Below are 13,617 nucleotides of genomic sequence, written 5' to 3' on the forward strand. Positions count from 1 at the left end.
GTCAGAACGTGGAAATACAGAAATTTTAAATATAAGTATCTCTTGTCAGGTTTTAGAAGATGGAGGCCATAAACTGAAACGTGATTATTTTGTCGTAACATTAATAATTTTAATTAGCCCGTACTTACCTGTAACGTGATTATTTAGTCGCAACAGTATCAACTAATACTAAGCCCGTTCTTGTCATTCGGTGGCTGTTCTTTCTGAACAGGCGCTTTCAGGGCACCTGATTTTTGGAGGGGTCCTTTTACCGGAATACAACGTGAACGCGTTTCTGCTGCAGTGTAAGTAAACTGTTTTAATATATTTCAGTGGCGTGTGTTTATTGATGTCATGTTAGTGATAAACACAGTATATTGTGATTAGATATAGGATCGTCAGCTATTTGTCGATGACGCCAAACAACGAGCTTTTGAGCTCATAGAACGCCAAAAGAGTCATTTTAACGTGTTACCCCTCGCTCGTGCAATAGTAACTACTAGCAAATATACTGTAAGAATTACTAAATGTCGGCGTTTACATCGGCTATCAGAGAACGAGTCAAATGTTAGTATGTTTGTACATTATGGAATGTAACGTGTCACTAATTTACACCGATAAACAATGATTTGTATATCATACTGTTTAATAGTTTCCTACCCCGGCAGAGGACTCGGAGAACAGGATGGGTCGCTCGTCCAAAGACAAGCGGGACATTTACTACCGTCTGGCCAAAGAGGAGGGATGGAGAGCAAGGAGTGCCTTCAAGCTGTTGCAGTTGGATGAAGAGTTCAGCCTGTTTACAGGTGAGATGGACATTATTGAACATACAGCCAAATCAATGAATTCGTTGTGTTTGTGTCAATGTTAGGTGTGAACAGAGCTGTGGATCTCTGTGCAGCTCCTGGCAGTTGGAGTCAGGTTCTCAGTCGAAAACTAAGGTAAAAGTCCCTTCCTCACTTACTTCTACATCTTCCTCACCAATCATTTTGGTTAATTTCACCAACCATTTTGAGCCCCAGACTCCTGGTCCAGGAGAGGTGAATGTCATGCTTGTGAATTGCGGGGCGAGTGAGTTTCCGGGATTGGGCTCTGGGCCGGGGTTGGCGGGTTGCGTGTGTGGAGATTGGTGAGGCGTACAGGCATGTTCAGTTCAGAAGCGTGCCTGTTGACTGGTCTGTTGTTCACTCTCCGGGAGTTGAGGACACTGAGTAATAATGCATTTATCTTTTCTAATATTTCTGGGATCGAGCGGCAAAGTCCTTAAGATCAACTGGTCGATAGCTATCGACAGGTTTGCAACCCCTGATTCAAATGTTATCTTTCTAATATTGTTTTTGATGTTTAGGGGTCGTGAGGATAAATGTGAAGAGGTGAAGATTGTGGCAGTGGACCTGCAGGCCATGGCTCCTCTTCCAGGAGTCACGCAGATTCAAGGAGACATTACAAAGGTGGGGACTTTTGCCAACATTCCACTGAATTTCTAAACCCATTCTGTCTAGTTTTTTTTAGTTAGTTGATCTGCCACAACAGCAGCACTGAATTTGTGGTAATGGATTATTTCCTGTATCATTCCTGCAAAGATTGGGATTAGAACATCACATAACATCAGCCTGATGTCACCTCATCTCTGTCTCAGGTGTCGACAGCTGAGGAGATCATTCGTCACTTTGAGGGTCAGCCAGCAGACTTGGTGGTGTGTGACGGTGCTCCAGATGGTGAGACGCTTGCCCCTTTTTTTTTTTTCTGCTGTTGGCTGGCGCCCAGCCCAGGGTGTACCCTGCCTCTCGCTCGAAGACAGCTGGGATAGACTCCAGCATACCCCCAACCCTAGTGAGGACAAACAGTACAGAAAATTGATGGATGGATATATTGTTTTCCCGTATTTCTATAGTGACCGGGCTCCATGATGTGGATGAGTACATTCAGGCTCAGCTGCTGTTGGCTGTGAGTGGTGATGTTGTGTTTTTATCAACATGGTAGTCTTGATGTCAATTTAACTGCTTTTCTTTGTTTTCTCTTTAGGCGCTGAACATCACCACGCACGTCCTTAAACCAGGAGGAACATTTGTGGCCAAGGTGAGCTGAGCTTACTTTTATTGAATTGTTTATTCAAAGCACTCTCCATCTTATTACATCAATAATTCACTGGACATGGATGTAGATTTCACTCTAAATAAATGTTATTTAACACATGACCTGTAGCCTACATATAATAAAGGCTTTATGATGTCCACAGTTTGGCCCAGAACAGGTTGTTTCTATTTCCATCATTTCCAATGGGATATGTTGTGTGCAATAGCACAGTGGACTGTATTAACCTGTCGTCGTTTGGCCTGCCGCAGATCTTCCGAGGAAAAGATGTAACTCTGCTGTACTCTCAGCTAAAAATCTTCTTCAGTGGTGTGACATGTGCCAAACCTCGAAGCAGCAGGAACTCTAGTATTGGTCAGTCACAACCACTCCCCAACACTGCAAGCAAAGATTTGAATTGCTTACTTTACAAAATGTGCTGTATTTTACTACATATCTTTCTGCTCGTGTGTAGAAGCGTTTGTGGTGTGCCAGAATTACTGTCCTCCAGAAGGTTACATCCCCAACATGTCCAACCCCTTGCTGGATCACTCTTATGGTAACTATCAGCATTTTTTTGTAAACAAATACACACTCACCAGTCGGACATGCCTATCTCATTGTGATTAAAAGCTAACCATGACATTACAGTTTTCAGTACAGTACAGTTGTATAAGCATAATAATAAACATATAACATATGTAGCTCTCTGATAGTGTCAGTTATAAATTGTCATTTTTGTACAGTCTGACTTTTTGTTTTGGATCTCATTAGACTGTGTACTGGGTGTTGAATACATCATTAGGCATTTAAACATTTATACAACATTCCATGTAACATCAGTAGGGGGCGTCACCACAGTGTTGTGTGCAGCAGTTGCTCAGGAGGTAGAGCAGGTTGTCCAGAAACCGGAGGGTTGGTGATTTGATCCTCCACCCAGTCACTAATGTTGTGTCCTTAGCCAAGACACTTCACCCACCTTGCCTCCAGTGCTGCCCACACTGGTGTATAAATGTGAGTGAATGTTTGGTGGTGGTTGGAGAGGCCGTAGGTGCAAATTGGTAGCCACGTCTTCGTCGGTCTGCCACAGGGCAGCTGTGGCTACACATGAAGCTTAACACCACCACCAGTGGGTGACTGAGGAGTGAAGTTCAATGTGAAGCGTTTTGTGTACCTTGAAAAGTGCTATATAAATCTAATCAATTATAAATGTAATCCATTATTGTGATGGCCACCCTTCCAATAATTCTTTACTGTATATTTTTTAAACCAGATGTGGACTTCAACCAGTTACAAGGCCCAAACCGTGTCATCGTACCTTTCCTGGCATGTGGAGACCTGAGCGCCTTTGATTCAGACAGAACCTACCCTCTGCAAGTGAGGACATATTTTAGGACCAACAGTAATGCTCAAAAACCTGAAAAGGCACTGACCCTTTTCCCTCTTCCTCAGCTGGATGCTGGCAAGGACTACCAGTACACACCGCCTGCCCAACCACCCATCAGCCCCCCATACCAGCAGGCCTGCCACCTCCGCAAAAACAACCTCCTATCCAGAGGAGATTCTCCATCAGTGTGTCCAAACCAGAGCAAAGACAAGGTTGACTCCAACTGACCTGGCAGACGGGTCTATAAGATGTTTTAATTGCTAATATTGTTTTAAATGTGTTTTAGTGCACAATAAATGTGTATTACAGCGAAGAATGATTTTATTTTTTACACAAAAAAAGATATTTGAAGACACTGTTGATCACAATAGTGTTAAACATTTCACTACTTGCGGTTTTATATTTTATTTAGGCTTAAGGGTACTTTTCACAGTCAAGACTTGTGCAACTGTTGTGGAACTGTCGTATCTCCACTTCCCGGTTTGGGTTCGTACGTGTGACGTCATGACGCAAGGAGTCACAGCCGCATTGTTGTTGGGGAAGACAAGCTCGGCCTGAGCGGCGGAGCACTGCAACGGTCTTTAACGATCGAGATCCATTCCGGTGGAATTGTACTCCTCCAAAACGTCCCTGTCGCCCTGGATACTTGCCGGCCACCTTCACAGTTCATTCGGTTCAGCGCGAACCGTGGCAGCCGTTTGACGAGCGGACTGGATGTGGATTTAACTGCCGCTTCGCTCCGCAGGCCGCGCCGCCATTGCTGCTCCTCTTATAAGCCCAGTTCTTGAAAATACTGAGGTAAGTTGAACAATGCTAGTAAATCGTACTTTAAACGATACTGGCGCCGATACTACATGTGGTTGTAGTAAAAAACAAGTCACACATCTCTGAGAATGTAACAACTTTCAAAGCCCAGGCAGTTTTCTTGATGTGTTAGACGCCATATTTCCTCCCCCTCTACCCTTGCAGGCTAATCGTAGTTAGCAAGCCAACTCTGGACGGGGTGCCCTAATGCATTTATTTAAACATTTGTGTGGACTTTTCGTCTTATAAAACACGCAATCAACTCGTCTGCAAATACCTTACAATTGCACATGTGACGAAAAATGAGCGCAATTTCGACCAAACATCTTTTGCGATGTGCGTTAGCAGAGCGGACGTTAGCCGCGGCTACCAGTCGTCTGACCACTGCCAGTCTGAAAAGATCAGCAGCTGCAGTCGAGCTGAATGAGCTCCTGGGAGGCTCGACGTGAAGGTGCTGTGCTCCCGGCGTCTTTGTTTCATTCTTCCAGCCAGAATGTCAACGTCTCTGTGCTCCACATTCAGCTTTAATCTTACCAGTCTAAACGCAGCATTGCTGCATAGATATGCACTTCTCCAATTTCTTTTAAGGCCTTTATGGCGAGACAGATAAAAACACAGGGGCAGTACGTGGACTAACCTAAATCCAACCCTCCAGGCTTCCAGGCCACTGCTCACACCACACTAGACATTTGTTATGAATTTGGGATCTAGGGCACATCCAGCACCTAAAGTACTCAGGGTTAGGGTCAATAATGCACACAACCTAAGAAGCCGAGCAAGACTGTACCATGTGACAGACACTGCACTTACGCAATACTGAACTAGCTCTTTGCGTTAACGTGGTGGCCTTAATAAATTGATCTGTCCGCCTGCTAGATTGTTCATGTCATTATTAAAGTTATCAAAAAAGGGAAATAGTTTTTCATTTTGTTTAAGCTTTTTGTTTCACTTGATTGGTTGACTTGAAATTATTCAGGACAAAATTTAGTTTAAAAAAATCAACTGATCTGGGCCAAAGAAAATCAGGCCTCCAGACTAACTTGTTTACTAAGAGCACAGTGGCCCCTAACGCGCATTGCTGTCAACTACTGGGGCTGAAGTGAGGAGCAGAAAGTAAATAAGGGACACCTTGTTGGCAGGGCCAACCAACCCGCCTGCTTTGGGGTTTTTTTTTTGCCTTTAATTGTGTAATTTGATGCCTGTTTGAGTAATACTAATGTATAGGAAATTAATTGTTCAATAACATATTTTTTTGTTAAAATTTGAACAGTTAACAAAATGAAATGAAATAACAATTTAAATATCTTTCTCATAGAAATCTGTCCTGCTTAAACAGGATGATATAAAACAGTATCAATTGAGTGTCCAGGTTTTTGATAACACCGGTGTATGCAACTTCCAGCATTATTAAAGGTACTTTGACCAAAAGAAAGGGGTGACCTATTTGCCTTTTATATGACTGGCAACATTGGATTAATACTTTATTTACAAAGCACATCTCCACTCAGACTGTGTGGTCTTTATCTTTATGCTATTTTGTGGTCATTAAATATAGGCATAATGTCTGAATTGACGAGTTATAAAAATACTAAGAGTTTAAACAAATATTCTTTGGTGAGCAACTCAAAATCAGAGCTGAGAGAGCAAGAGCAAGTTTGTTAAGTGACACTTTAAAAAAGTTACCACGTACCCGTGACGTGACAGCCACTGGTAGCATCCCCGTCGGACAAAAATGAGCTCCAAACAAATAGCTCTGCTTGTTTATTTTAAAGACAAAACGTCACCGTGTTAAAAAAAAAAGAGTCACATTTGGAGTACGTGGACCAGAGGCTAGGCGGATAACTCTAGCTAGCGAGCTGCCGCCAGCGAGACAGAAGAAAGTAAGAGCTAAGCAAAATGTGTAAACAAAGATGATAGAAAAGTCAATCGAATGCAATTGAAATGTGAGCAATCACACACGCTAGCGTTGATTGGGTTAGACCGTGACAAGCTGCTTTTCATTGTCACGACAATAAGGGACAATCTGCAGCCCTTGTACAGGTGTACTTTTATCTGGTCGCACATGTGTCGATCAAAAAAATGTATACGCAATATTTTAGTCGCAAAATACGACCATTTAGCCGCAATCTAGAGACCTGAAAGTGAGCTACGTGTTAAAGCAGCGTCTGCACCGGAGAGAAACACATGCTTTAATGAAGGAAAAAGGATGCAAAGGCAGCAAGGATTTCCTGTTCCACCGAGGAAACCTGAGTGTTAGGAATTTGTGGTCGTTGTCGTCCAGGTGTAAGAACAACACTGATCCGTGTTGCAAATGCACACAGCTGAACAGTTCCTATGGTTACAGATACCCCCTCCCCCAACCCGATTGGTGGACAGCCCTCAGTAGTTAAGCTGATAGTGATCTGGGACATGTCGGCTTCACTGTGTGTTTGCTACTGGGCCACAGACACACTCAACAGTTTACTCCTCTGCTTTCTAGGGTCCTCACGGAGTCAGCATGAAGAAGAAAGCTAGACATCAGCGCCCAGCGGCGCTGAAAAGAGAGTCTTCGCCCATCAAACCGTCGCCCAACCGTGAGACCCTGACATACGCGCAGGCTCAGCGGATGGTGGAACTGGAGGTGGATGGCCGTGTCCATCGACTGAGCATCTACGACAAGCTGGACATCATCACAGATGATGACCCCATGGCTCAGGAGATCATGGAGTGCAACAGCAACAAAGAAAACAGTGAGAAGCCCCAGCAGGTCCTGGTGCGGTCTGTGCGCCTCAAAAACAACCAGCAGAAGAAGAACGCAACATTGACGCCACCACCCGGTGACAGCCATACTAGCCCCAGTGGCCTGCTGGAACCTAAAGTTAGAACAGTGGAGTACAATCTACCAGTGGTTCCAAAAAGGCCTGCGGCGTACTACAAATACACAGAGCGGACAGCAGAGGAACTGGATGAGGAGGTGGAGTATGACATGGACGAGGAGGATTACGCCTGGCTGGAGCTCCTCAACGAGAAGAGGAAGAGTGAGGGCATCAGTCAGGTGTCCAACAATCTGTTTGAGTTCCTTATGGACCGCTTTGAGAAGGAGTCGTACTTGGCCACGCAGGGTCAGAGCGACCTGCAGTCGCTAGTTGACGAGGATGCTGTCTGCTGCATCTGCATGGACGGAGACGGAGCAGACAGTAATGTGATCCTCTTCTGCGACTCTTGCAACATTGCAGTGCATCAGGAGTGCTATGGCGTGCCGTACATCCCGGAAGGTCAGTGGCTGTGCCGACCCTGCCTTCAGTGTCCATCACAGCCTGCCAAGTGCATCTTCTGCCCCAACCGAGGCGGCGCCCTAAAGAAGACTGATGATGACCGCTGGGGCCACGTGGCTTGTGCCCTGTGGGTGCCTGAGGTTGGTTTCTCTGATACAGTATTCATCGAGCCCATTGATGGTGTGCGCAACATCCCGCCCGCCCGCTGGAAACTGACATGCTACCTGTGTAAGGAGAAAGGGGTGGGGGCGTGCATCCAGTGCGACAAGATGAACTGTTACACCGCCTTTCACGTCAGCTGCGCCCAGAAGGCTGGTCTCTTCATGAAAATGGAGCCTGTCAAGGAGGTGACAACGTCTGGTGCTGCCAGTTTCTCAGTGAAAAAGACTGCCTACTGCTGCAGCCACACGCCTGAAGGCTGTGACCGCCGGCCGCTCAACATCTACGAGCAACCAAACCCGAAAAATGGCGCCTGCCACAAGAAGAGCAACAGACGAGGCAAGGTTCGGGCAAAGTCCTGGCAGAAGAAGAGGAGTAAACGAGTGGAGCCAGAACCTGAACCTGATCTTGAGGCTCCTAGCAACTCCAGGCCCAGTATCACTGCTTCAAGGTAGGCAAGATTACGGAGTCTGTCATATTTATTATGAATTCTCACTCCTAAGTGATAATCTCTGTATTTCTGAAACTTGACCTCTCCAACTTTTACTCAGTGTCCGTTTTCCCCTCAGCTCATTAGAAGTCTTTCCATCATGATAGATCCAGTGTTGAATGATGCATCCTTGTCTCTGTGCGTCAGTTTCGACACCATTCTGAACCAGGTAGCTGTTCAGAGGAAGCGTCCTTTTGCAGAACAGGTGCTGAGCTACTGGGTCCTGAAGAGGCAGTCCAGAAACAACGTACCGCTGATCCGTCGCCTGCAGGCAAACCCGCAGGTGCCTAAGTCCAAGCAGGCGGTGAGTGGCGCAGAGACATGACCGTTTTAGGTAATATCACCTTATCTGTCAACGTATTCTTTTTAACCGGTTTCGCCATGTGTTTCCTTCAGGATCGTACAGAGACCAACCAGGCTCTGAAGGAGCAGCTGAAGGAGTGGCATCGCCTCCGACATGACCTGGAGCGAGCTCGCCTGCTGCTGGAGCTCATCAGGAAGAGAGAGAAGCTCAAGAGAGAGGAGGTAGAGTCCCTGCACCGTCAGAATATCACAAAGATTATACTTGGTGCATGATACCTGCTCTTATGTCATGACATAATGTGCTCCCTCACCAGATGAAGCTGCAGCAGTCTGTTCTGGAGGTCCAGTTGACCCCCTTCAACATTCTGCTGAGAGCAGTGCTCAGTCAGCTGCAGGAAAAGGATCAGTACAACGTCTTCGCTCAGCCCGTCAGCACCAAGGAGGTGAGGAACAAGACCCCCACACTAATGACCTCAACTTAACTTGAATATGTCCACTGCTTCATCATAAATTAAAAATATGCCAACACATCCTGCAGGTTCCGGACTACTTGGACCACATCAAGAACCCAATGGACTTCTCCACCATGAGGAAGCGTGTCGACGGCCACTACTACCGCAGCATGGATGAGTTTGAGGCTGACTTCAACCTCGTCATCGCCAACTGCATGAAATACAACGCCAAGGACACGTTCTTCTACAGGGTGGCTCAGAGGATGCAGGAACATGGGGGGGCCATCCTCCGCAGGGCCCGTAAAGAGGCAGAGAGAATCGGCTTCGACTTTCCCAGCGGGATGCTTCTGGCTGAGGCACCGAAAATAGAGCCGGCCCCCCCTTTCTCCTGGGAGGACGGTAAGTCCTTTTAGCATCGTGTGACAAGAATGCATAATGAGCATGTTGTTACCATGTTGTGTCAAATATGATCTATTTGAAGAATTTGTAAGATATAAACCCTTGTGATTTATGGGACTAGTGGACCGCCTGCTGAGCCCCACCTACCGCCAGCTGACGCCATTGGAGGATCAGCTGAAGGAGCTGCTGGAGAAGCTGGACCTGAGTAAGGCGATGAAGAACAGTCCATCTCGCAGTAAGAGGCTCAAACTGCTCAAGAAGACTATCATGGAGGTTCGTAGTGAAATAAGTCTGAAGACGTCTCATTCGCCACCACTACCCGTGGCATCAGAACTTGACCCGTCACATGGTCCAGCCCTCGCCCAGCCAGCAGAGCAACCACTACCTGAACCTCCAGCATCACCGTGTGCCCTAGAGGAGAACTCAAACCCGCCAACTTTAGAGCTGCTATCATCGTCACAGCCAGAAGGCCTGCCTACCAACCTAGAGCCACCCTCCTTAAAGCCAGTGGATCACGCCCCAATGGAACTGGATAGCAATGGCACGTCTACCTCAACTACCTCAGTGCCCTATGACAAGCTCAACGGGCACCTCCCTGATTCACTGCTACCCAACGGCAACTTTTCCACTGAAGCCTCTGGCGCCAGCAACCAAAGGACTAACATCCTCTTTAGGAAGTCCAAAAGCACCAGTCCACAGAAACCCCCCAAGATCCCAGAGGTGTCCCCTTTGCCACCACTAGGGGCCAAAACATTCCTGTCCGTGGTTATTCCTCGACTGGAGACGCTCCTCTTGCCGAAGAAGAGGACGAGAAGTGGCAGCGTTGACTGTGAGGAAGACGAGGAGTCGCCAATCAAGCGTTTGGGCACAGGTATGCCCTCCCGAAAACACGTCAACAAAGGTCGTTCCAACAAGCAGCCCAACACTTACTTCTTTTTTGGCTCTGCAGGGATAGCCAACGGTTTTGTGGTAGAGGAGGAAGATGAGGATGTCTCACCACCTCGTCTGCTGGAGCCTCGTCGACGCTGCGCCTCCGAGTCAAGCATCTCTTCAGCTGGCAGCATTCTGTCAGGAACCAGGTGAGTCCCCCCCTTTGTGTTTGTCTTCTCTGGTCCATCGGGTATCACAACTGACACAGCGCCCTTCCTTTGTTGCAGCACTGTTGTTGTTTCGAAAAATGCCAAAGGGCGGCAGGCTGCAGCTCGACGCAACACCATGGACGACAAAAGCAGTCTGTCGTCCCGCACTGAGAATGCAGAGTTGAGCAGGGCCGTAAAGGTCTCGTCAGGTGAGCGGAGCATTGAGTGATGTCTGATGAGTGTGTGGCAGGCTGGAACTGGTCAGCTCTTTCCTTCTCTATTGACCAGACTAACACATGATTTAGACAACGGGTCACAAGAATTTTAAGGGGGAGATGTGATTTCTGGAAACGTTTACCACAGCGTTAAAGGCCAACAACAATGATGAAGATGTCTCTGTTGGAGTGAAGGTCAAAGGTGAAATTCCAGCTTGGCAAATGACAATCTTCTTGTTCCTCTCAATGAGAGTTAACATCTTCTTGAAACCCGTGTCAGTCAGCATCCTTCCTCTGCGTGTATGTGGTGTGCTCGTGTGTTGTTGCAGTGAATCCTTCGTAATTGACTTGTGTTGTTCCTGTAGAGGCGTGGAAGCCCTCCGCTGCCTTCCCATTTGTTCTGGAGCCTCTTAAGCTAGTTTGGGCTAAATGTAGTGGATATCCCTCCTATCCCGCCCTGGTGAGTGAGAGTCAGCCACTCTGTGCCACCATGTGTCATTACCCATCAGCCCCTGTGCCATTGTGCGTGCTGTAGCTTGTGATTAGTTGTCAAGGCCTTGCGGGAACCTTCAGATCGTCGTGATGCTTTGCTCCAGCGTGTCTGCATGCTTGTTCCTCCAGATGTGGACTTCCACCTCCTCCTCTGCGGCCTCCACCTTGGACTCTCAAGCTTACTCACTCTGCCCCGCTTCTCAATGTCTCCCCAGATCATGGACCCCCGAGCACGGAGGACGAGGCGCCGGTACAACGGGGCGGAGCTTCCTCACCCACCACAGGACGTGCTCCGAGCCGGAGAGCGGATGCAGTTCAGGTCCGCCGAGAAACTCTTCCTCGTCCACTTCTTCGACAGCAAGCGCAGCTGGTGAGCAACTTGACAAGCAAGTCACATGATCTCTAGCACAACAAAACGTTGGGTCCTGACTTCAAATCAGACTGAAAATCAGTTTACAACCAAGATGAATTTGCACACTGACACATGGATTCATTAGCATCACAAGGTCTCTTGATGCCTCTTGTTTCCTTCTCATCAGGCAATGGCTTCCTAGATCCAAGATGGCTCCCTTCGGGATCGACCAGACACTCGACAGGCTTAAGTTGCTGGAGTCTGGCCGCTCCAGCCTGCAGAAGTCGGTGCAGCTTGCCTTCGACCGTGCTATGAACCACCTGAATGGCATCAGTGGGCTAGAACCAAGCGACGACTAAATGCGTCGTGCATCACTCTTGCTGTCCTTTGTTTCTCGTCAGCGTTTTGTTTGGAATGCCGCAGAGACGTGCCTCGTACGCACAACGTTCTCGTCTGAAATACTGTAGCCGCCATCTTTGTTTTGTCAAAAGAGCTATGCAACGACACGACTCACTTGGCAGGAGAAAGACTCATTCAAAGAAAGTGAAGCCGTGGCCACTGAATGTGTCAGTTTGACCTCTGACTTCTTCATATGTGCTGCAAGGCTGCTGCAACAATATCACTGCCACGACTGTGTGTGTGTGTGTGTGTGTGTGTGTGTGTGTGTGTGTGTGTGTGTGTGTGTGTGTGTGTGTGTGTGTGTGTGTGTGTGTGTGTGTGCGCGCGCGTGTGTGTGTGCGTGTGTGGAGCAGCAGCTGGTGTAAATAAAGCAAACACGGCCTGACACTAATTTATTCACTCCCTCACACGTCGGACATTCAACGCGGTCCTCCGCTGGTGCTATCTTTCATACTGTATCAAACTTTTCCTTCTTGTTTTATAAGTTATTAACTGGTCAAGCTACGACTTCTCATCTTTGGCATTAATTTTGTCTTTATTTTATATTGAATGTTTTTTACAGGACTACTTGTTTGTACATATTTATATAAAAACTATAGAGATGCGATCGTAGTTTCAAACGGCGTGTCGTTCACAACAAAACCAAAAAAAAATCTGCCTCTCACCATTTCCCCATTAGGTTTTTTTTTTCTTTTAGTGTTTTTGGGCCTTTAGAGTGAGTGAGTGAGTGAGTGTGTGTGTGTGTGTGTGTGTGTGTGTGCGTGCGCGTGCGTGTGCGAGTGCACCGTGAGGCGTTCAAGTCTTCTGTAAAATGCCCAAACGGTTTTTTCCAGCTGCAGGATAGAGAAGAATGTGCCTGTGCTTATTTATTGTAAAGCAGATCATGTATATGCATCACTTTATGGAGAGACTATAGTGAGAAAATAGCTGGAGCACACTCCTCTTCCTCAGCTGCTTTTTTCCATTTCAACTAGCCCTGAGGTAATAGTGTGTGTCTTTTATTTTGAAAAGGGTATACAGTATAGTGATGGGTAGACTTCCTTTTCCCCTCCTCCCCACCCAGGATGTGGTTGTGTGTAAATAGCTTTGGTACATTAGCTGATTTTCTGGGAACTTAAAAAAAAGTCATAGTCAATGGGAGTGGAAACCAGCTGACTTGCTGGCATTTTTTTTATACTAAAACACTGAAAAATTAAAATATGTATTGAATCACTGACTGTGTCTGCTGCTTTACTTAATTCTCAGCTTATTTATGTATTTTATATAATATTATAGTTCATAGCTGATTGCCCATCCATCCATTTTCTATAACGCATGTCCTCCTAGGGTCGCAAGTACGCTGCAGCCTATCCATACCCATGATTATATATGATGACGATGTATGTTAGTGGCCTTTTTGTTTTTATTGATGAAAATATACACAAAGTTGAAACTTTACTTTGGAAGGGGAGCAGATACTTATTGTACTGTATAATTCGATACAGGGTGTCCCAAAAATATTTACAATAGGGAGGCACAATTCTGCAAAAAATGTTAATCGCGTTGTCTTAAAATTGAGATTGCGATTCTCGGGGACATGGGGGGTTTTGGGCGTTTTTGGTTGTTTAAATCTTTGTTGGCGGTTGTGGAATAAAGACCAGAGGCCAAATGTATAAACCATGCATTCACATACAATTGTGCGTCTGCCACTTCCCACGTACGTATTTATTCAAACGTCTAAAAATCCATGGGCATTGGCACGCATGCTTCACACCATGCGTAGCCTATACACAGTTGATTT

General features: G+C 46.5%; 2 protein-coding genes across 4 annotated transcripts; both read left to right on the top strand.

Moving 5' to 3' along the window:
• The first annotated feature begins 220 nt into the window (after positions 1 to 220).
• Positions 221 to 3,744, top strand: ftsj1 (FtsJ RNA 2'-O-methyltransferase 1). Of its 3 annotated transcripts, none has more exons than XM_054777471.1 (11): positions 221 to 284; positions 632 to 785; positions 851 to 920; positions 1,328 to 1,430; positions 1,619 to 1,697; positions 1,874 to 1,926; positions 2,005 to 2,058; positions 2,325 to 2,427; positions 2,528 to 2,611; positions 3,326 to 3,429; positions 3,505 to 3,744. In XM_054777471.1, the coding sequence occupies exons 2-11, from the start codon at positions 665 to 667 to the stop codon at positions 3,664 to 3,666; spliced, it is 933 nt and encodes a 310-aa protein (XP_054633446.1). In that variant the 5' UTR covers positions 221 to 284; positions 632 to 664; the 3' UTR covers positions 3,667 to 3,744. The 3 variants fall into 3 exon arrangements, with proteins under 3 accessions (XP_054633446.1, XP_054633449.1, XP_054633448.1); XM_054777474.1 differs by having other exon boundaries at positions 241 to 284; positions 648 to 785; XM_054777473.1 differs by lacking the exon at positions 221 to 284 and adding an exon at positions 318 to 546.
• Positions 3,745 to 3,933: 189 nt separating this feature from the next.
• LOC129181820 (bromodomain-containing protein 1-like) lies at positions 3,934 to 13,065 on the top strand. Its single transcript, XM_054777470.1, has 12 exons — positions 3,934 to 4,237; positions 6,723 to 8,107; positions 8,294 to 8,450; positions 8,543 to 8,671; positions 8,764 to 8,892; positions 8,988 to 9,300; positions 9,422 to 10,171; positions 10,250 to 10,379; positions 10,458 to 10,588; positions 10,960 to 11,054; positions 11,302 to 11,456; positions 11,626 to 13,065. The coding sequence occupies exons 2-12, from the start codon at positions 6,741 to 6,743 to the stop codon at positions 11,795 to 11,797; spliced, it is 3,528 nt and encodes a 1,175-aa protein (XP_054633445.1). The 5' UTR covers positions 3,934 to 4,237; positions 6,723 to 6,740; the 3' UTR covers positions 11,798 to 13,065.
• The last annotated feature ends 552 nt before the right edge of the window (positions 13,066 to 13,617 follow it).

Source organism: Dunckerocampus dactyliophorus, chromosome 5 (assembly GCF_027744805.1).
Source record: "Dunckerocampus dactyliophorus isolate RoL2022-P2 chromosome 5, RoL_Ddac_1.1, whole genome shotgun sequence".
NCBI classification, from domain to species: Eukaryota; Metazoa; Chordata; class Actinopteri; order Syngnathiformes; family Syngnathidae; genus Dunckerocampus; species Dunckerocampus dactyliophorus.